The following is a 23681-nucleotide window of genomic DNA, read 5'->3' on the forward strand; positions in this document are numbered from 1 at the left end:
TTGGGTGTCGGAAACTCTCAGTGAGGTAATCTGTTGATAATACAGATGGGTTTCGAATTTGCACAGAATCATTCTGCTTTTCAAAAGATGAATAGCTGTATGATTAACAAGGATTCAGATGTCATAGTTTTTTTTAACATGTATCAGTGCATCATATGCAGTAAGAGATCACATGCATCCTCCCTGGTCTTAATCATATGACTGCATCATCGCGTTGCCTGTCAGAAGGAGAAGAAAATTACTTCCATCACTCAGGGAAGAAATCCTTAACATCTTTCGTTCCCATTTCCACATGAAGTCAATCCTGTTTCATTTTTCTGGGTTCTGGAGGGTCAAGTGCCCAAGAATAACTGATAAGTAACTGTAAACACACGCACACGCACGCGCACACACACACGGTGGGGCAAGGATAACTTCTGGTTAGCTCAGCCCCATCTAATAATTGCACCCAGACCGGCGCCAGGCCACACCTCCTCCCGTGCTCACCTGTACTTCTTGTGGCAGCAGCATCTCGCCCATGTGGATCATCTAAGTTAGCACTGCGAAGGCAAGAGTGTAGACGAAAAGAGAGGGGAAACCACACGTTCAGTAGAAAGCGCCTGGGTGAGAGCAGATGACAAAACTCAGGCCACAGGCATGGGCTGGAAAGTGGGAGAAACAGGGCCCAGTGAGAGAGCAGGGCCACCCCCAAGACACTGGTCCTTTATCGTTGGGAGGTCTGTTCTTTTCGGTTGAATTGCCTTTTGTAATAATGACCTTCTAAGTGTTGAATTGCTAATCTGCAGTGGCCTAACTTGTTCTTGCAATTAATCTTTGTTTTCAGCTGATTCTACAGGAACGCATTCCCTGTACACGACGTACAAAGACTACGAGCTCATGTTCCACGTGTGCACCATGCTCCCACACACGCCCAACAACAGGCAGCAGGTACGGCCTCCTCCCACCCCCCGCACAACAGATGCCATCTCCGAGGGCAGCCCTTCCACGGTATCAGTGTATTTCGAATTTGCAAAGAATCAGTAGGTTTTTTTCTTTGAACGGCATTCATAGTCTTTGACTCTTTTTATCATCTGGAAGTATTTGGGCTTTAAAGGGATTATTATGGCACAAGTTTTATTGCACTCTTTTCTTACAGAACTTAGAAACTCTTCCACACTCACCTGGATTGCTTGCCAGGCAAAATCTTAATGGGAAGCAGTGTCAACTGTATTAATTACAGAAGAAGTCAACTAATGTAACCTGAGCCTCGGTTTCTGCATGTGGGTAGATAACTTCGAGAAAATATTGTAAGAAAGAATCTTGTAACTCACTCATGGCGTTCTTTAATTTTAGGGGTTTGACTACATTTGGGGTGAGTCCAGAGTTAAAGCAAGGTTTGTTTCCACGCTTAGAAAACTTAATTTTGCTGATGTCACGTAACTGCACTCCTTTGCTCTAAATTAAAGCACCAGGGACTACATAGTAGTTGTTCGATAAGCATTTGTCATGTGAATGAAACTTAATTGTTGCAGAGAACTTTGTCTTTCTTTTTTACTTTTTTTCTGAATGCTCATGAAATTCAATGAAGGTAGTCAAGGGGTGCATTTTTCCAGCGAGGCCACTTGCCCTGTTCCCAGGTGGGAAGAACCACCTTAGATCCCACAGCCAAGAGGAAGAAGAGGCCCCTGACCCCCAGCCCAGCTTGTCACATTTGGGGCTGTAGCTCCTCTGTTTATTCCTCTTCTCGTGGTAATTGCTAGATGGGTTTTTTTCTACCTAATACTTAACCTCAATCCCTTGTCCTTCCTGTATTTTCTACAGGATTTTCTAGTAATCAGAGTTCTGCCCATTACCTTCAGAAGATCTGTCTTTTGATCACATGTCTGTATGTTTTTTATAACATGGAGTTACAATCCCTAGATCACACATATGATTTTTTTTTTTTTTTTTTTTTTTTTTTTTTTTGGCGGTAAGCGGGCTTCTCACTGTTGTGGCCTCTCCCGTTGCGGAGCACAGGCTCCGGACGCACAGGCTCAGCGGCCTTGGCTCACGGGCCCAGCCACTCCGTGGCATGTGGGATCCTCCCGGACCGGGGCACAAACCCATGTCCCCTGCATCGGCAGGCAGACTCTCAACCACTGCGCCACCAGGGAAGCCCCACACGTATGAATTTTACACATGTTTTAAACTAGAGGATTTCTAGCTCTTCAAACGTTTATTTGGAATAATGCCATATAGACTCACTCAATATTAAGATGCTTAATTTTAGACCATGCAGTTGTCCTGCAGATACTTTTGCAATCATCCAGTAATTAAACTCTGGGTGAGTTGTTGCTGAGAAACCTGATAGGGCTGACTCAGGCCCAGAGACTCTTTCAGTACGTTAGTGGAAATAGAACCAGTGCCTTTGGACCCCACTCATGGAGCATTCAAACCACAAGGCCCTGCCAGCTCCCCAATTACCTGAGTACTGGACTCCAAACCGAATCCACTGCATTGTTTCTCAGAGGGCAGCCTCTGGAATTTCGAAGTTCCTTGACTTTGCTGTTACCAGAACTCAAAAATGGCTTCCCCCGTCCCCTTTTTATTGAACAGTAATTAAAAGTGTGGTTTTATGGGTTCTTTGTACCAGAGTTTCTTTCACGGAAACTCTCCCCGAAAAGTCCTACACACAAAAACATGGATGGAGGGATGGGGGTGGGGAGTGAGGTACGTGGGTGTTTTCAACTTCCCAAACGGGAGATTAAAAAAACAAAAATCCCTGTACATTGAGATTGTATATTACAAACTCCGTAGCCTAAAGACTTGTTGGTTCCATTTTTGTTTTTCTTTTTTATCTTGAGTGAGAATCCATGGCATTGAATATTATGCCAGTGCATTAGAGGTAGAAAACTGCTTGTTTTGCTTTTTTAATTGCTCTTGCTATATGTAGAATATATATGATCTTATATGTGTTTCATTGGGAAATCTACATACTCAACGTAGGATGTAGGCGAGTAATCACAATATAAAAGGGATGAGTGTAGGATGGGGGCTAAGAGTCATTGGACTTGTATTCTGAACTTATTGTAGTCAGTCATTTGCCTTGTGGCCTTGGAAAAGATTCTTAGTCTCTCAAGAAATTTGATAATTATATAATGAGGATGTGGTCTAGGTGGCCAACAGTGGGTGCTTGGAGCTGCCCTGTACTGAGAAGGAAGAATTCTACACCGAGGCTCAGGCGGGAAGAATGCTGTATTTTTGCGATACCTTCCGAGGGTTTGGAAGTGGGGAGGAGTGGCACACCTGAGCGTATTTGGACAAGATGAGGCATAACATCTCCCTCTTAGTGTTAGAATTCTGTGATTCTAGGGCCTTCTTTGAGGCTTCCTCCTTCTAGGTTGGAAAAAAGCTTCAGCAGAAAAATGTAGTTCTTAAGAGCAAGAATTCTAGAACCACACTTCCTGAATATGAATCCCAGCTACTTAGCTTTGTGACCTTGGGCACAATGGTCTGTGCTTTATTTTCCTTTATCACTGAAGGTAGAGACTTTTACCTCTTTCTTCACTGAGTGTTGTATGCACACAGAACCACTGCCCAGAATGTGGAGAGCAGTCAGTTAACATTTGTTGAATGAATGAATGAACCTTTCTTAGACGGTAGTTAGAATTAGGTGAGTTAATATGTATAAAGCACTCAAAATAGTGCCTGGCACAGAGTGTGCTCAATAAGTTTTAGGTGTTATTATAATTTATAACTTATGAGATATAGAGGACAAGTATTTTAGATGACTTAATTTGCATTTTATCTTCCTGTTCCCAGTCCTAAAGACCTATCATGAAAAGCTAAGGCCTGAATAGTTAAGAAAGGAAGGGATTAATTTATCAATAATTTCAGAAAATCATTTTTACTTTGACATTTAATACTTTGCTAATCATGATCAGAATATTCTGGTCATAGATCAGTGATGGCACTGTGTCTTGGAACACGGACTTTCCATATTTGTTGCGGGTTGTGCTACTTTGCTGTCTCTCTCACCCACCCCACCCATGCCCACAGATTATGGTAATACCAAGGGCATAAGTGTCTGAAGTGACCATCCAGGTTCATGACTGCAGTTTGAGGCCACACAACTTAGCAAAGTTAACTGGTCTGTACGTGAATTGCGCCTCTGACTTTGGCCTCATTAGCCCCGTGGTATTTGTGACTATTTCACTGTTCTAGATGCATCCACATCAGATACAGTTTCTTGTGTTTGTTCTTATAATAAATCAAGCTGAAAGCTGATTCCAAGATGTATTAAAAGTCTTTAGAGAGTCCATGACAGTTGCAAGAGAGTTCAATCTTTGGAATGTCTGGACTCTTACAAAGAAAACCTAGCCAGATAAGGAAGCCCGTTCTTGGAGTGTTTTCCCTCTTTAGTCAAATCCCCCAGGTCTCTCTCTGGGTCTGCTTGGCAGTCAGTCCACTTTTCCCAGGGCTGTCTCCCCTGGCTGCTTCCCTCCTGCTTGTCCTATAGACAGATCGTAGTTAAGCCATCATGGGATGTTATCAGTGGAAAGAACCCCACAAATTACCTTCAGACTTCACTTTGGCAGAGACAAACTAAGTATATATAAACAGATAAAGGTAGCATGGTTCCTGGCACACAGTAAACTTTTTTTGTGTGTGTGAATGCATGTGTAATGTTAGAACTGCCCTGCTTGGAAGGGGTTTCCGAGCTCCATGGAGGTCCCTAAGGAAAAAGACAAAACCCCTGGGTTTCTGAGATTCCATCTGAAGAATCCTGGTCTTAGCCTAGGGATGGGCTTGATATCTACAGAGGAAATAGGGACAGAGCTTGTTAGGCTAGGCTGGAACCCCTTCTCCATATAATTTAGACAGATGGTCAGCCCCTGCCTTAAAAGGTTTGTGTACATACTTCTGTAGGTCCCTAGTTGGTACAGCTGAGGAAACCATTTAAATATTGGAGGAATCTACCTCAGTAAGTGCTCTACGGCCGGGTCCTGACTGCTCTTGGGTTCACCTATAAATAGTAATCTGGAATATTTTGGAAGCATAAAAGGCGTATTCAGCTTTTCATGATTAGCTTTATTCCCAGGCCAGAAAGAAGAATGTATACTTATACCAGATAATAAGAATTACTGCTTTGAAAAAGGGCTGGTATCGCCCAGTTTCAGAAGAGAAATATTTGTATCGTCATAATCTTTTCTTATCTTCACTTTGTTATTAAAACATTAAAAATCCGCATTCTTGGTTTATTTCTGTTTCTCTATTTCCAAAATATTCAGTCTTGCTTCGCTGGTTTGTGCATTTACTCTTGCCATTGGTAAAATATTTTATATAATATTTTTATATTGGTTATATAGAATGGCAAATCAGCACTGCATCCTTGAAACAGTGATTAAATTTGACCTCTTCTTGCTGATCTGAGATCAGAGTGGTTAATTAGCGGTCACTTTTTGTGGAAGCAAAGGAGGCAAGATATTTTGTATTTATGTGGTAATGTGTGTAGGTTTTCCCCCTCTTTCTTGCTGGTCAGACTACTATTCTATGTTCACTCTTTCTGTGTCTTTATACAGGAAACTTTATAGATGTCTCTTAAAAATGAGAGCAAAATTCTGACCACTGGTACATGCTCTTTTGAGTACAGAGAATATGAGGGGGCTGTGTTGTGTGCATGCATGTGTGTTTGTGTATGTTCTGTGTGCAAGTGTGCAAAGTTAGGATGGTCCCTGAAGGAGGAGAAGCTAGTGCTCCGTGTAAAGGGGAGACACTTTCTAAGCAAGGGTTGGCAAACGCAAGGTGCCTGCTGCAGAGACAGGTGGGCATGTTGCAGGGATAGGGTGGCTGTCCAGAAGGGGAGGGGGGTGACAGGGTCAGACTCCAGGAAGGATCGGGACAGACCAGTCTTTGTCAGCCCTGCTCCTACTGCTGGGGCTTTCCGACGATACCCCAAGGACTGAGATCCAGAATTTATGATTGTTTTTTCAAAACGGGATACATTTAATTTTTTTCCTCACTTCTGAACTCATCTCTTTGAATTTCAGAACTTGTAATCATTAAACGATGCAGTTTTCTCTTTGAAATCATGCTCATTTTCACATCTTTGCTTCTTAAGACAAGAAACTGTCTCTGGAGATCCGCCTTCTCCAGTTTCAAATTAAGCTTTCTCATCGCTGACCCTGAGAGACTTCTTCTGAACGACATCCCAGCCACATCACATCTTCTTATGGTGCAGCCTCTTTCCCCCTCTCCTCCAGAATTAGGTGCAACATGCTTTTTTTTTTTTTTTTTTAACCTTCCCAGGTTTTTTTAAAAAAGAATTTAACAAATGAACCTATTTGCATAGAGGCTGGTAGAGCTAACCAAGTTCAACTTTATGCCATTTTCGATGCATATGTAGCTGCCTGGAGGTTGGTTGTTTTCACTTGCTTTTGGTTCTTGCACGAAGTTAAAACTGGACCTGTGAAACCCTGAAGTGTGTTTAAGGAATTGAACATAAACCCACAGGTTGCTATTTCTGTAGCATCTGTATGTTTTTTGTCAGGGAATTGGGTGAAGAATCACATTTTCACTTTCCTTGTCATACCAAGAGCTTATTCCTGGCTCACAGCTTGAATCAAGTGTTGGCAAGTTAGCAGAATTGACTCTGTAAATCTAATACAATATTTATTAACTCACTCTCGCGGTTGAAGACTCTTGAGTTGGCCCTCTTGGCACTGAAGAAGTGTTAGGAGCTTCTCACGTCTAGAAAGGCCTAGAAGACATCGTTCCTTAATCGCCGAAATAGCACCGGTGGCGTCTTGGTGACCAGGAACTTGCCTTGCTGTCTTGCTGGGCCGCCCTGGTCTATGGGCTGCCATGCCCTTTCCCCTTCCATTTCCGGAGTCGACTTCTACAGAATTTCATTGACGAGTTAGAACGAGACATAACTAATGGCTGAAGAGAACCCTAACCTTTATATAAGAAGCCCAAGAATTACTTAGGTTATTTAATGTCTGACAGTGAATAATGTTTCCGTGAACCTGCCAGATGCTGTATTGCTTTAGTCTCTAAAAAGATTCAGATATCCTATTGATGGGCCAGGTGTTCATTTTTCTTCGTTTATTCTCTACAGAGAGCTTGAGATTTTATTTTCCTCTTCTTAACGAATCTCCTTGTTCCCCGCCCTCCCCCGCACTTTTTCTACAAAGTGCATTTTGTGACCATAGTTAAATTAACTAGAATTTTAAAACTATTTCTAGCCCATTTTACAAAGCAAAAGAATATGCTTAGAAAGGGGCAAAGGCGGGTTGGCACGTCGTCAATCAAGGTAACTAGCCTTAAAGTTTCCTTTCACTTGCGCTTTAAATATTCCTGTGGTGAAGTGTAGAACTGGACCCATGGTCTTCCTTTAGAAGCAAGAGAAATGGGTAGGAATAGCTGTCCACGTTTCACTGACTAATGAGGCTGGGCTGCCCTCTGAGGTTAACCCAGGAGGGTGGCCAGCGGATGCCCTAGTCACTGGGGAAGGAGGGGCCCAGAATTCCATACGTGGCCTTGGCCCCTGCAAGCTCCACCTTCTCATCTGTCTGAGAATTCCCGTCGTTCAAGGAGATTGAGAATTCCCGCGTTTCAAGGATATAGCGGAAAGTACAGTGTAAGCCATTGTGTTCGTGCTCAGCAAATACACTGAACACAGTTAGGTATTTCAGTTTTTCTTTTAATTTTTCATTTGTTTCTGAATTTTGTTGTCCTGTTACAGTACATGTGACTCACGTATTTCAGTTATTGCAGAAACGAGGGAAGAATATATCTTAGCCTCGTACAGTTTTCAGCTTGTCATGATGCTTGTTTTATTCTTTTATTTATGTTTTTGGCCGCGCTGTGCGGCTTGCCAGATCTTAGTTCCCCTACCAGGGATCAAACCCCCACCCCCTGCAGTGGAAGCGCCGAGTCGTAACCACGGGACCACCGGGAAAGTCCCGTGATGCTTGTTTTAGATACGTGTCCTTGCCTTGTTTTCTTTTCTTTTCATGAAATGTTTACTGTGGTTAACATGTGTCCACTCTAGGATGGGTAAATAGTAACACAGTGAATATATGACAAGTTTGCTACTGATTTTTTTACGTGCATCTTAAAATGTCACCTTTTACTTAAATATCTAGCGAACATTTTTAAAACGACAGCTGGCTCGTTAATGGATATTAATATAGCTTTCAAAACTTCACTCAGGCAGTAAAACGATTTTGGTGTGTTTATACCTTTAACCATTGGGATTTAAATAGCAGTTTTCCAGCATATGAATCAGCGATTTAACTGGCCCATAGTAGGGAACTCTGGGAGAATGGACATTTCGTTCCCACTTTTCCAGGCCTTTGATCATGCTAAATCACAAGTCAGGGGCCTGACAATGAAATCCTTTTTGTATCTGGGTTTAAAAGGTTTTAAAAGTTGAAATTAATGCTCTTTACAGTGAAGTATGTTCTGTAAGTGCCAAATAAATTTAAGCGCGAGCTTGTTGCCTCTGTTATTGCTCGTAAAGAGAGATTTACTACCTGAGATTACCCCGTTCCTGCAGTGACATCACCAGCTCATGTAAGGATTACTGTCTCTATGAAAACGGAAGATCACAGACTCTGGGAGCACAGATCCTAATGGCTTTAGGTGCATAAGCTTACGGAGTGTATGGATTTGTTGGTGTGTATTTAGAGTTGGTCACAATTTTATTGCGCAGTGTTGTGTGGCTGTGATTGTGTATTTGTAACGTTTGTTTATTCACTTAGCCAGTGTGTGTGTGAGTGTCTGCTGTGTCCTGGGCAAGGCCATTAGAAACTGGGAAACCAAGAGTCAACGAGATACATCTCCTGCCCTCCTGATGATTATGAACTGATGCAGGAGAAGTAAACCAAGACTTAGAACAGGACACGACAACTAATGTGGTCTCCATGGGCCTGGGGTATGGGTGCAGGGCCTGTGCAGTCCCTCCAGGGACATTCTTTCCAGTGTGTTGGTAGCTCAGCAGAGACCTGAGTGGTCTAGGAGAGACTTGGGGTGAAGGGGGCATTCTTGGCAGAAGGAACATCGCAAGTAGAGGGGTTCAGATGTCACTGCCCTGGGGTTCCTTCTCTCCTGATGCATTTGTAACTTATTGGGTTTTCCAACTGTTAATCTGGTGGAATTCTCTGTTCCCAAAATACATTGAAAAGGCTAGATTTCAGTTAATTAGCTTGAATATATCAGCTGCCAAAATAACAGTCTTCTGTATTTTTGTTGCAGAAATGCATGTGTCATTTAAGCCCCTGACACCCTCGTGCAGGACTTTCAGCCACTGTACCTTCCCTTGGTCGCTCTGCCGTCTCCTCCTGTTAAGTCGAAGAGCTTAATCTACAAGATTCCTTAAAGCGATTTTAGCTCTAATGTGCTATTATTTCAGGGCAAAAAATGATAAAGATGAAAAGGAGAGAGAACACCAGTTGCCTTTCAAAGCAAAAGATGAACTTAAATATTGAGGCTTTTCTTTCCATAGGTCTTTGGACACAGCCATGTCAAGGAGCCCTAGCTTCCCAAGGATGACTCTGCTTTTCTAAAAGACTCCTTGAAATTGAATGCTGAGTGAATTGTGTACATTTATGTATCTTGTTTTTACAGAAAGCCGTGTCTGTAACTCTGTTTGTGTGTGTGTTCATTTTCCTGACTGCAGCTCCTGAGGAAAAGGCATATAGGAAATGACATCGTGACCATTGTCTTCCAAGAGCCTGGAGCACTTCCTTTTACTCCAAAAAGCATCCGGTCCCACTTTCAACATGTCTTCGTCATAGTCAAAGTGCATAATCCATGCACTGAAAATGTGTGTTACAGGTGAGTCCCTGGTATTTCATGCTCCCAGGGTTGTTCCAACAGGACCTCATTCCCCAAAATGTCTTCCAATTAGTTTTCCATTATTTCTATGCCCATAATTATCCTTCTTTTTTTTTTCTAATTATATTTCCCACTGTCTTCACTCAGGCACTTTCTTTCTTTCTTTCTTTTCTTTTCTTTTCTTTCTTTTCTTTCATTTTATTTTTGGCTGTGTTGGGTCTTGGTTGCTGCACGCAGGCTTTCTCTAGTTGCAGTGAGAGGGGGCTACTCTTCGTTGCGGTGTGCAGGCTTCTCATTGCAGTGGCTTCTCTTGTTGTGGAGGACGGGCTCTAGGCACGCGGGCTTCAGTAGTTGTGGCACGTGGGCTCAGTAGTTGTGGCTTGCGGGCTCAAGAGCTCAGGCTCAGTAGTTGTGGCGCACGGGCTTAGTTGTTCCACGGCATGTGGGATCTTCCCGGACCAGGGATCGAACCCGTGTCCCCAGCAATGGCAGGCTGATTCTTAACCACTGCGCCACCAGAGAAGTCTTACACTCAGGTACTTTCTGTAAGAAATAATTGCCTTCTTCTCATTTTGAAACAGTGAAATTCCTAGCAGTTCACAGTTCTAGGTTTCACCTTTCCTCAATGTTAAAGACTTCCTACAGTCCTTGCCAGACCATCGCTTGACTGATAGCAGCCTCAGAAGTGGAGGATCTGGCCATTTCAGTGCTTCCCTGAAAAAAACGCATTCTGGTGGTAAAATGTTTCTTCCCGTCCAAGAGCTTGGAAACACGCACACGGTGGTGTGGTGGTGTGTCGAGATAGGGGTTTGACACTTGCTTTGGTGATTTCAAAAGGCCATCCAGGTGCCTCGGAATCCCGAGACTGACGAGGCCTGCCCTTCCTCTACCCATGCTCTTCCTTAGGAAACAGCTGTCACCAAAGGCTCCTGCCTTGTGGGGTGTCAGTAAAAGAGCCGGTCTCTGACCTGAGTGAGAATCCAGCTCTCCTGCCCCCTCATGGCACTTTGTAACGATTTAGCTTATTTTTTGGAGCCTTCATTTCCTTTTCTGAAAACTGGGGATAATAGTACCAACTTCAATATGTAGTTATGAGGAATGAATAGCAGTAATTATGCAAAAACACCTGTTAGAGTTCCTGGCGCTCATCTTAAAGCAGTGGTTACCGGTTGAGCAGCCTCCCGGGCCTGGATGGGGCAGAGGGGCCTGTGAAGGGCAGCCGTGCCCTCCTAGGGGCAAGGAGACTGCCCTGTGTGCTTGGTGTCGCCAACTTGCATCCCCACCCCATGTTCTCCCCATCTGCATGGTTTCCCCCTGTGGTGATCCTTGTATGCACCTCAGTTCAAGACCCCTGGCCTGAATGCTCAGAATGACTTTTTATTAAAAAAAAAAAAAAGTGATACTTGAAAAAAAGGACATCTAGTCTGTATAAACGATATGCTTAAAACCGGTATCGTTGGTGCAAACACGCTCAGTCGGCTTATTCTTCTGGGATCTCCGCTGATGAATGCTAATTATGAAGAGTAATCTTAAATGAGCCTTCCTAATGGATTGGAAACAAGCCTAGGGCTTTATTGTATTTGGTGTTATTTTATAGGCTGCTATTCTTAGGTCAAATCAAGTATTTTTAATTACTTTCTATCTTTAGTTTATCCTTCTGTCATGAGGTGGTTGATTAGCACAAAAAATCTTAAGGATAAGTAATACCTCTTTATTTTTATTTCTTTTAGGTTTTCTGTGTTTAATTAAATTACCGGGGAGGGATGCTTTTCACATAGATCTTACCTATCAACAAAGTGGCTTGCATTATGTTTTCTGTGGTAGAAACCAGCTTGTACAAATGGTTCAAAGGTGGGGTCATTGCCTTTTAAGATACCACGTTGCTATCACTAAATTATCATTTACTAATGAGATTCAAATGTAAAGCAGTGGAGTGCCTCTAGGTTTTGGAAGTGCCTCATAAACATTCATAATGATCGCACTTACCACCTCATGAGTGTCCTTCAAAGAATCAATCATAATCTTCTGGAAAACTAGTCAAATCAATTCCATGACTTTTTTTTTTTTTTTTGCTGTACACGGGCCTCTCACTGCTGTGGCCTCTCCCGTTGCAGACCACAGGCTCCGGACGCGCAGGCTCAGCGGCCATGGCTCACGGGCCCAGCCGCTCCGTGGCATGTGGGATTCCCCCGGACCGGGGCACGAACCCATGTCCCCTGCATCGGCAGGCGGACTCCCAACCGCTGCGCCACCAGGGAAGCCCGATTCCATGACATTTTTATGAAGATGTGTTTACTCTGTCACAGGGAATAAGGTTACAGTGCCCAGGTTTTCCAGAAACACCTCACATAAGTCTGTTTCCTATGATTTCCTCAAAACATACCAGTCACAAAGTAAATTCATTAAAATAATTTCCAAGGAAATGATAAAATATAGTCCAGGTCTGCTGTTTTCTAGGTTGCTCCGTCTTAATCACGGGTGCGTTTTATAGAAGCCTGGGTGGGTCGCACATGCCCCTGTGACCCCTGTGCATCGTTCATCCCATGAGCTTTGCACAGGTGCTGAGTGGCAGTGAGTTCTGGCAGATCGTGACCTGCAGTACCACGTAGCTCAGAGGCGTGGTCCAGACAGACTGCTGGGGCGAGATGCCCTCCTCTGATAAAAGCGTGCTGCTAACTAGGGCACGCGTCCAGAGTGTGAAAGAGCAGGCTCCCATCTTCCAGAGAAGTCTGAGCTGTGCCCCCTGGATACAGCAGGGCTCTCTCTCGGTGATGCTGGGGCCACTTGAACCTAGAAAGAAATAATGGGGCAACATCCACAAAGCTCCACGTTATGTAATTTTAGTCTAAAATTATTAAAAAGCAAACTTAACAGATTGCCTGTTTCTTTATATGAGATTCTTTCATTTCAATGGTTGTAGCCATTGTAGAGCTAACTCTGAGGGATTTATATGTTTGTGTGCTTTCCAAGATAAACTCTTTGCAAAATGCATCCTTTTTTTTTTTTTTTTTTTTTGTGGTACGTGGGCCTCTCACTGTTGTGGCCTCTCCCGTTGCGGAGCACAGGCTCCGGACGTGCAGGCTCAGCGGCCATGGCTCACGGGCCCACCCGCTCCATGGCATGTGGGATCTTCCCGGACTGGGGCACGAACCCGTGTCCCCTGCATCGGCAGACGGACTCTCAACCACTGCACCACCAGGGAAGCCCAAAATGCATCCTTTAATAACTGAATGAGTAAACTTCTTGTGCTCTGTAGGCTTGGTAGCTAACTGTCAATTAAAAGGGCAGTGTTATCTATATAAAACGATGACTTCCATTTTAGAAAACTTACTATGTAGCCCCTTCTTACAAAAATTAGATGATAATTTTAAATCAATGATGAAAACGATAATTATTTGTGGCAATAGTAGTGATGGTAACAGTTGGGTTACTAATAGCTTAGCGTGCATTATTTTGTTGAATCCTCATAGTGTGCTTTTGAGGATGGTACTGTTTTAACCCCCATTTTACAGACGAGGCCCTGAGGGATTCAGTAACTCAGAGTCCCTCGGAAAGTGGTGGAGCTGGACTCCTACGAAGAGCACAGGATCCTGGAATCTGCTGTACCCCACGTTGCTTTCCTAAAACCCTTTAACTGGCACATGAAGGAAGGCTCATCTTTGTACTGTTGCCCTCAGTGGAGGGGTCTTATGTCTAAATCATCAGTAAATGCTATCAAGTTATTTGGGTAAAATAAGAAATTCTAATACATACTCTTGTTTCCACCCACTGGGAATTATCCCAGTCTGGCAAAAGAATATTCCATCTTAATTCTGCTTGAAAGCATTACGGATTATATAAGCTTTTGTAACCAGGGGTTTCTAATTGATCCCCATCCTCAGACCATCATGGTGATCATGGACTAATAATAGTAGTCATAGTAATAGCTGTGCCTGAATTCTGCTCCTTTCTTGGTACAACTTTGATCCGAGATGCATAGGATGGTGGTTTGTCGAGCCGCACTGTACCATACACTGTAGTGGAGGTGTCCAGTTAGACATTTGGTTTAATAATTTGGGACAAGAAGAATCGCCCTGCTAACAGATGTCTCTCTCTGCCCACTCTGGAGCTCCACAGTGAGAGCCGTCTGGGAACACATTTAGATATAAAAAGTTCGCCCTGATGCTTTGCCTTAAGTGCATCCAGGCTGTAGTCAGAGAGTAGCTTGAGATCCACAGAGCTAAGTGCAAAAAGTAATCCTGTAAGGTGTTAAATGGGATTTGACCTCCTCAGCGTTCCATGGGTAAAATACTTCCAGGAATCTGTGCTCATCGCTGGAAGACAAAACCACGTTTAGGAGAGGTGATCACATGAGTTGATTATGGCCAGTGTTGGGAGGGCAGGGTCCAGTGCACTGAGAGGCCACTTGAGCTGGTTGATCGTTCTGGTGGGGAAGCAACAGGTGTGGCTACACTACCCACAGTCCAGACATGTAGCTTTGGGACAGCTCTCTATGGAATAACACCTGAGGACAAGTTAATTCCTACTCAGTCTAGAAAGTTCTTCCTAAGGATGGTAGTGAGGGGAAGACGGGTCATATATGGTGGCAGCCCCTCAGCCATTTGAAACCTCCACGATGTTTCTAAGACCTTCCTTGAGGGCATGAGTCAAGTCCCCCCACCTCCCTCTCTGGTTCAGCGCCTTTGCTACCATGCATGTGAGTGAGTTTGGTCTTCTGTCCCAAAGGGAAGCAGTCCTTCCCTCCCCTTTCACTCCAGCTAAGGCCCCACCCAGACCCTCTTGCATCTTATAGCTCTTTCCCTGGAAATGATGAACGTTGCTGAAGGGTGTGCAGGTTACAGCAAAGGGGAGAGATCCCTGGCGACTGTGATCTATTTGGAGTCTAACCAGCCACATTCCAGAAAAAGAATTCACACCTAATGTGTTCATTCCTTAATCACCTCTTTCAGGATTTTCTACCATGAAGAAGATGAAACATAGGTTGCTTCCTTTTTTTATCCCAACACAGAAAATACCAGCCTGGGCAGATGTGGGGTTGGTTCCCATTCTTGGTCTGCAGTAGCTGCTCAGTAACTGGGGAGTGCTGTGGGGTTCATTCATTCACTCACTCCAGTCCTTCATCTGCTCATTCATTAATTCACTCATATTTCAAAAAGGATTTGAGACAACGAAAGCTTCTGTCTGGTACAGGGGAGCATTATTGGTTTTGCCGTATTAAGATGGTTATTGCCATCACTATACATTTGATCTTTTCAGTCCCTGGAATCTCTTAAAACTTTGCTCCTATAAAATCTTCATTTAGATTTTCAAAATGTGATCAAGTGAGCATTTCCTTAAAAAAGGGGACATTCAAAACTTTGGGCCCTGTAAGCATGATCATCGTGTCCAATAGCAGTGAGATCGCAGATAGCCAGCTGGGCTAACCTCACTGCTGCTGAAAGTGTCGCTGTCTCTCAGTGGTGACCGGCCACAGAGTTACAGAGCACCAGCCTGGCTACTGATCCATCATCCCTGCCTTAGTCAGCTCGCACAGCCGTGACTAGGACCACAGACCTGGTAGTTTAAACAATAGACACTTATTTCTCACAGTTCCGGAGGCTGGAAGTCCAAGATCAAGGAGTTGGCAGGTTTGGTTTTTCCTGAGGCCTCTCTCCTTGGCCTACAGATTTCCTGCTGTGTCCTCACGTGGTCTCTCCCCCATAGGTGTGCATCCCTGGTATCTTCTTGTGTGTCCACGTTTCCTTCTATAAGGACACCTGTTAGACTGGATTAAGGCCCACCCTAATGGCCTCATTTTGACTTAATCATCTCTTTAAAGACCCGATCTCCAAACACAGCCACATTCCCAGTTACTGGGGTTTTGGACTTCAGCATACAAATTTTGGAGGGACACTACTCAGCCCATAACACCCCCTCAACTACTAAGTTTGAAAAGTTTTGCTAAAAACAAAAACTTGATACCCAGAAATGAGCATAACAAGATGCTACAAAGTAGCTGGCTTCAGTGGAAAGTATGGGTGTATGTCACATTTCTGAAGCTGACTATTACGGCCTCACAATTCATCTTGTTTCTCCTTTTCCTCCCTCAGTGTTGGAGTTTCTAGATCAAAAGATGTGCCACCATTTGGTCCACCAATTCCCAAAGGCGTAACTTTCCCAAAGTCCGCAGTATTCCGGGACTTCCTTTTAGCGAAAGTAATCAATGCAGAAAACGCAGCCCACAAATCAGAGAAGTTTCGAGCGATGGCCACTCGGACGAGGCAGGAGTACTTGAAGGACCTGGCGGAGAACTTCGTCACGACCGCCACCGTGGATACCTCCGCGAAATTCAGCTTCATTACCCTGGGTGCCAAGAAGAAGGAAAAAGTAAAGCCCAGGAAGGATGCCCACCTCTTCAGCGTTGGAGCGATCATGTGGCACGTTGTGGCACGGGACTTTGGCCAGTCCTCGGACATTGAGTGTCTCCTTGGGATTTCCAACGAGTTCATAATGCTGATCGAGAAGGATTCCAAGAACGTGGTCTTTAACTGTTCCTGCAGGGATGTCATTGGGTGGACATCTGGGTTAATGAGTATCAAAGTGTTTTACGAACGAGGAGAATGCATCCTTCTGTCCTCAGTGGACAACTGTGCTGAAGACGTCAGGGAAATTGTCCAGCGACTGGGGGTAAGTACAGGTTTTTGTTTATCCACCATCCTTAGCTCTGCAATCCCAGATTCACAGTAGCTTCTGCTGTGGAACTTCCACCCCAATTACATCACCTAGGAAGTGAATTACTATTTCTTAGGGGTAGAGTTTGATTTAATTTTTTTTAATTTTTAAATTTTTATTTTATATTGGAGTATAGTTGATTAACAATGTTGTGTTATAGAGTTTGATTTTAAATGCTGTGTCCTTTTGAGCTGTTGCTGAATCCATGAATGGAGGCGAAACACCCATTACAAATTGATTGGAAAGGAAAAGTGAAGCCAACTTTCCAAAGGGAACATCGGGATATATTTTCATAGTGTTTCAAGGAAGGACAAGAATTTACTACATATTATGTCTGTTTGTAGAGACTGGCATGACAGTACCTTCCCAGGGGGAAATTAATAGGCACAGAATCACCGTTGACCATATTGATGGTCAGAGTAAGCCCTCTTTGCCGCTTCACCTCTGCATACTTATACAACAGGTATTTTTGTTTAGTCTGCCAGATTAAATATGTTATTAATCTTGCAGCCAGTTTCTTACAGAGGTTTTATAGGATTACCCATTAAGTTAGAAAGACTTTAAGAAAAAAGTCATAAAAAAGATTGTTATTTTCAGTACAAAACCATGATGTCCGTGGTATTTAACAGTTGTATTTCTACTTCATATTTTAACAAAGGAAGGTACAGATTTTAGTTTGAGTATATACAGTAGAATTTTAAGAATAAATGAAATATAGGAACAAAATGTGCTTTGACAAAAGAAATTTTCATGTGTAAATTTTCCCCCAAGGGGATGTATATTTCATTCATTAGAGAAGATTTAGTCAGTTATGGATCATGAGAAAAAGAGAAATTATACCCATTTCCTGCCCCCTTTCCTCCCCTTTTATTATTCCAGACCACGTAGATGAGACAATGCAATCATGTCAGTGTCTGCTGGCCTTGGAGAAATAATGTCATTATTTGCAGATGCTCTTTACAGGAAAGGGCCTCAGTGAGTTCAACAGTATTGAGGGCGTATGTCCGCAAGCTGAGATGTGTGATTCAGGGATGATTAAGTGTGTGATCAGTTTACGTATCGGGAGAATTGAGTTATCTTGTGAGTCTCAGGACACATTGTGTTTTTAGTAATACTGCAAATACTTCTTTTTAGGAGACCTACTGAGTCATCATAATTTGTGCTCCGGAAAATACAACATAAACACACCCCCTTCACCAACCACCAAAATGCACATCCCGTAGGTTCTGACACATTCACTGTTCTGTGGACCCCATTCTACCATTTTCCTAGAAGAATGACTATATTGCTAATGTGACTAAGGTGCCTGATATCTGGAATATATTTGAGGAAGTATATTCTGTATCTCAGATGACTTGTAGCAGGAGATGGTGGAAACAAACCAACCCAAAGACTGTTGGGGGGTTAAAACAAAAGGCTAGTGCAGGGCAGGAGCAACAGAAATGGAAAGGAAGAGGATGAAGCTGTCGTAGTGGAGAGATGGGGAAGGGGTGCTACTGGGCAGAGGGTGAACTCTGCATTTTCTAGTGGTGGGAAGTGAACTCAAAGGTGTCTGTTATGCAGGTAAAGACACAGGTGGGGAATACGAGCTCCCACCTAAAGGGACAGGTAGGGCCGGTCACTCTCAGAAGAGCCCAGGCTTGGTTGAATGCTCTCCTGTTGCCATCTTGAAATTCTCCATAATTTTTGACTAAAAGGCCTGCATTTCTATTTTGCACCAGACTCCACAGATTATGTAACCAGTCCCGGGTACATGGATAGGAGGCCACCATGTGATAATTGAGGCCAAGTAATTATGTGAGGAACTCCAGATAAATGGAGAGCATGATCCTTCAGCCTTTGCAAATGTTAAGAAGTAAGGAACAGAAGTGAGAAAGAAATCGCAAAAAGTAGGGGATGTGGCAGGTGGCTGGAAGAAATAAGAGGAAGAGACAGAACAAGTAGGACTCGGAAAAACCTTTCACTCTTCAATCTGATATATGGATGTCAAATTTCAGCTGAAAATTGCATCCATATTGGAGAGAAGGCTGGGCACATGTCAGATGTAGTCTTTTGGTCAGAGAGCTTAGTTGAAACAAAGCTGAAAAAGAAGTGAAGGAAAAATTTGTTCAGGTTGTATATATTACAGAAGTGCCTTTTCAACAATTTAAAATTAGTTCAGTTCGTAACTTTGGAAACTTCAATCTTTCAAAACTTCACCACTAAGACCAGCAATCCCTTTCCCCATTTTCCTAAGCCCCAAACTGTCATGTGTGCCTGATTAGCAGGGTGGGCACCGTGGCGGTAATAACTATGGTAACGTCCACCACACCGGTGATAACACTGAACCAGCCCCAGTCCCACAGCTGTACTTACAGTCATAGGTCTTATTAAATAGGAATCTGTGTATTCAGAGCGTATTTCGTGGAAATGGAGCATTTATTAAAACTGAAACTTCATACGTTAGCTCTGTGCTTTGGGGGATACAGGTATGATACCTCCCAACTTTCATCTGCCCACAAATAAGTGATGCCGTGGTCATCAAATGATATTCTCAATGAGCTCATGTTTTTCTTTCAGTGCATGTGGGCTATTCTCATTAAGCACTTTTGAGGGTGGCATTAACTAATTATTGGTGCATTAGTTCACCGAGTGGGATGCTTGTCTACAGACACCAAGGAGGCTGGCTGGCTGGCCACGTTTGATCTGAATGGTCCTCACCACCCAAGCAAGCAAGGGCAGGCTGTCCCCAGGAGAGGGATCCTAGAGGCTAGAACAGGATGTCCACAGGCCTGGTGCACAGAGAGCACTTAAGATTTTCCTAACAGTCTGACTTCCTGCTGCTGCCCATCCTGTGGGCAGGGCGCTAACTGTTAGCTTGGAAGGGCTTTGGGCCACTTTTTTCTCCATTGTTTGTATATGGCACACTTTGCATATCTATTCAACCATCCACGGACACTTGAGTTACTTCCACCTTTTGACTGTTGTAAATAACGCTGCTAAGAATGTGGGTGTACAAATACCTGGGTGTACCTCTTTGAGACCCTGCTTTAAATTCTGTTGGGTATATACCCAGAAGTAGAATTGCTGAGTCTCATGGTAATTCCATTTTAATTTTTTGAGGAACTGCCATGCTGCTTTCCATAGCTGCTGCACCATTGGGCCATTTTTTTTAAGTTGAATAAAATTGTCTAATAGGGAATTCCCTGGCTGTCCAGTGGTTAGGACTTGGTGCTGTCACTGGCAGGGGCCCGGGTTCCATCCCTGGTTGGGGAACTAAGATTCCACAAGCCACACCGTACGGCCAAAAAAAAAAATTGTCTAATAGGTTTTATTGCTTGATGGGTGAAAGGCTTCACATGTTTTCAGTTGCTTCAGTCCATCTGGAACAATGGAATTTATATGTTTAAGAGCCAAGTCAGGTGATGTAGAAAGGAGAGGGGGGAGTTATCAGAGCCCGTCTTAAGCTCACAGGCTCTGTGTCAGTGGCTTCTAGGAAAAAGCAGGACACCTGTATCTGGTTTGCCTTTGAAGAATGAAACCTTCGTTTTACTTTCGTTATTTTCATTGCGCCTGATGCCAGGGGTAATTACGGTAAAGTCTGGATTGAACCGTGTCCTTGTCTTGTCATCTTGTCACTGGGATGTGTGCCCCCCACAGCGCCACCCCTCACGGTCCCTTTCCCCCTTAGATCGTGACCAGGGGCTGCGAGACTGTGGAAATGACCCTGAGGAGGAACGGGCTGGGCCAGCTGGGCTTCCACGTGAACTTCGAAGGAATCGTCGCAGACGTGGAACCTTTCGGTTTTGCGTGGAAGGCCGGCCTTCGTCAGGGGAGCCGCCTCGTGGAGATCTGCAAGGTGGCCGTGGCCACGCTGACGCACGAGCAGATGATCGACCTTCTCCGGACCTCGGTGACTGTGAAGGTGGTCATCATCCAGCCCCATGACGATGGCTCGCCTCGGAGGTAGGCTCTCATCCACGCTCGCTTCTCCTTGGCCTCTGTGGCAGGTGCTATCCTGCAAGGTCCTCAGAAAGTGTGATCATGTGCACCTTCCACCTAAGTTGTCTGCACGTCAACCATTCAGGCAACTTCAAAGAGCTTTAAAAAAAGTCATTAGTATAGGGCTTCCCTGGTGGCGCAGTGGTTGGGAGTCCATCTGCTGATGCAGGTGATGCGGGTTCGTGCCCTGGTCCAGGAGGATCCCACACGCCACGGAGGGGCTGGGCCCGTGAGCCATGGCCGCTGAGCCTGCGTGTCCGGAGCCTGTGCTCCGCAACGGGAGAGGCTGCAACGGTGAGGGGCCCGTGTACTGCAAAAAAAAAAAAAAAAAAAAAAAAGTCATTAGTATATAATAAATGATAAACTGTCATTTTCTAAGCATTTTGTTGGGACGTTGAAGTCATTGGTTAACAGGATATTTAAGAGATCTCATTGATTTAGGATCTCAATGTGTGGAGGAATATTGGGACATCAGATACACTGTTTGGTGACCACTCCATTCTGGTTGAACTGGTCCAGGGCTTTCTCATAAGCTGTCATGGGACACCTAGGAAAAGAAGTGGCTGGACTTGGAAAGGTTAGAGTGGGTGGCTGGGGGGTAGGGACAAGAATGGGATTAGAAAGTGATACCATTCCATTGTCAATAGAAAGTTGTCATGCTCAATATCAAGGAAGCATTAGGCCAAGGGGAGAAAGAACTCTCATGAAGAACAAGCCACCCACCTGGCCTTGGCCCCTGTTGTGCAACAGTGTCCATAGTGGTATCTGGAGCGCATTTTCTGTGCCTCTGTCTCAAATGCAGTTCCCTACTGGCTGGCCAAGAGCCCTGGCTTTGGAGGGATGAAGCATGCTTGGAATCCAGACATTAGCTGTGTGATCTTGGGTGGGTCACATGCTCTCTCTAGCTTCCCTTAGTATCTGTAAGATGGCATTATAATATTGCCTACCTCGTACTGTGTGATGGAGATTAAATAAGGTGATAATGTGTAAGGCAGTTAGCACCTTCTGGCATGATCAACACCTTACTCATTTTAGTTAAAAGAAAAATAAACTAAAACTTTAGGATATTCATTTGAATTTTTTCATGCTGTAAGAGAAATCCTTACTCAAAGATAGCAAGGTGACTGTGCCCACTTTCTGATCTTCTGTAGTAACTCAGGTCACTCTTTCTACCCTGTCCATCTCCTTTGCCCATCCTCCAAACCAGCACTGTCCAGTCGCATTTTCTCTGATGACATGTTCCATATCTGTACCATCCAAACAGTGGCCACTAGCCACATGGGTAGCACACACTTGAAATGTGGCTAGTGTGACTGAGGAGAAGGAGTTTTCATTTTAACAAACAAATTAAGATTGAATTAGCCACATCTGGCTCGTGGCTGCTATATTGGATAGAGGAGCTCTAAACCATGGTCTTTTTTAGAAAACAAAGCAATGGTATACCACCTTCCTTTCTGGTTATTGTGCAGAATTTTGCAAAAGTGTGTTTCTATTGGTTATCTTACCATTTGCCTCCTGCTTGACTTTCTATGGTCTTGTTTCCTCTATCTGCCCAGTAAGTTTACAGAATAAAAGTTAACGAGCTGAAATTCTTCTTGAGAGTAGTAGCCGCAAGTCACAGGAAATACCCAAGGTGTTTCTTGTTGCCTTGCAGGATTCTGTCCCGTTAAATCCATTTGCTTCCCAAGAATCCCATGAATCACTCATGGTGGTATGCGTACAAGAAAATCAGAGACGAAAATTACTTTCTTAAAAATGAGTCTTGGAAACAACAGAAAACAAATCCTTTAAACTTTGAAACTAAATAATTTTGTAAGTGTTAGCCTTTTAAAATAAATTTTAAACAGTTATTACAAATTTTTCTATAAGATAAATTTCTTTCTTCATTGGCTAGAGTTATAGGTTTGTAAATTTTGTGGTGAGAATCAAGTCTTTTCATCTGTCTTAGAGGCTGATTACTTCTGTAGAATTAGACAAAACTGTTACCATGTTCTCCCAAAATTAAAAAACAACATTTCTGGGCTTCCCTGGTGGCGCAGTGGTTGAGAGTCCGCCTGCCGATGCAGGGGACGTGGGTTCGTGCCCCGGTCCGGGAAGATCCCACATGCCGTGGAGCGGCTAGGCCCGTGAGCCATGGCCGCTGAGCCTGCGCGTCCGGAGCCTGTGCTCTGAAACGGGAGAGGCCACAACGGTGAGAGACCCACGTACCGCAAAAAAAAAAGATAAGTCCCGCTTGTTATTTTTTTATCCAGGGGCATGTTATCTGCTTTGGTCTGCACATAATTAATTCTTCCTTTGTTTTAAATGCAAATTCTCTTATTGAAGCTATTCAAGATATTTAGAGATTTTGCCTTTGTCTCCTCAGAGTATCCTTAATGTCATTCCCTGAAGATGCAGATTTTTCTCCCGTTCAATCTGGAATAACCATCTTCTATATTTTTAACCTTAGCCAGGATTAGAACTAGCTGATCGCCTGGTAGTAAACACTCCAGAATTGGCCTGCCTGTCATCCACATTTCCAGAAGCCAGGAAGCTTTTAAGCCTAGCATGTATCATTTGAAATGCTTTCAATTCAGCCTTCCAATTTTCTGAGAATTTGAATTTGTGAATTTGTAAATTTGCAAACCCACATTTTTGTTAGTTTTGGGTCCTGGTTCTGCCTGCGACTCTCTGAGCACCTGGATAAAAGTGCTCGCTGCTGTCCGGCAGCCTCGCATCACACACAGGAACTTATCTGTGCAGTGACAGCCGTTTGCTTTAGACTGTGATGTTGAGTATGAAATGTCATTTTTTTGTTTTGTTTCGTTGTTTTTAACATCTTTATTGGAGTATAATTGCTTTACAGTGTTGTGTTAGTTTCTGCTATATAACAAAGTGAATCAGCTGTATGCATACATATATCCCCATATCCCCTCCCTCTTGCGTCTCCCTGACACCCTTCCTATCCCACCCCTCTAGGTGGTTACAAAGCACCGAGCTGATCTCCCCGTGTCATGCAGCTGCTTCCCACTAGCTATCTATCTTACATTTGGTAGTGTATATATGTCTGTGCCACTCTCTCACTTCGTTCCAGCTTACACTTCCCCCTCCCCATGTCCTCAAGTCTATTCTTTACATCTGTGTCTTTATTCCTGTCCTGCCCCTAGGTTCATCAGAACCTTTTTTTTGTTTTTTAGATTCCATATATA

At 43.8% G+C, this 23681-nt stretch overlaps 1 protein-coding gene across 1 annotated transcript in view; it reads left to right on the plus strand.

Annotated features, from left to right (window-relative positions):
* Window positions 1-823: 823 nt before the first annotated feature.
* The window catches only part of LOC307069989 (signal-induced proliferation-associated 1-like protein 2), a gene marked incomplete at both ends in the record, with an annotated part of 38566 nt that continues 15708 nt past the window's right edge, over window positions 824-23681 (plus strand). The window contains 4 exons of the mRNA XM_079728613.1: window positions 824-927; window positions 9644-9801; window positions 15891-16467; window positions 20183-20457. Of these exons, the coding sequence (XP_079584739.1) occupies window positions 824-927; window positions 9644-9801; window positions 15891-16467; window positions 20183-20457 (1114 nt within the window). The remainder of the gene's footprint in view (window positions 928-9643; window positions 9802-15890; window positions 16468-20182; window positions 20458-23681) is intronic.

This window comes from Hyperoodon ampullatus, assembly GCF_949752795.1.
Source record: "Hyperoodon ampullatus genome assembly, contig: scaffold_747, whole genome shotgun sequence".
Classification (NCBI taxonomy): Eukaryota; Metazoa; Chordata; class Mammalia; order Artiodactyla; family Ziphiidae; genus Hyperoodon; species Hyperoodon ampullatus.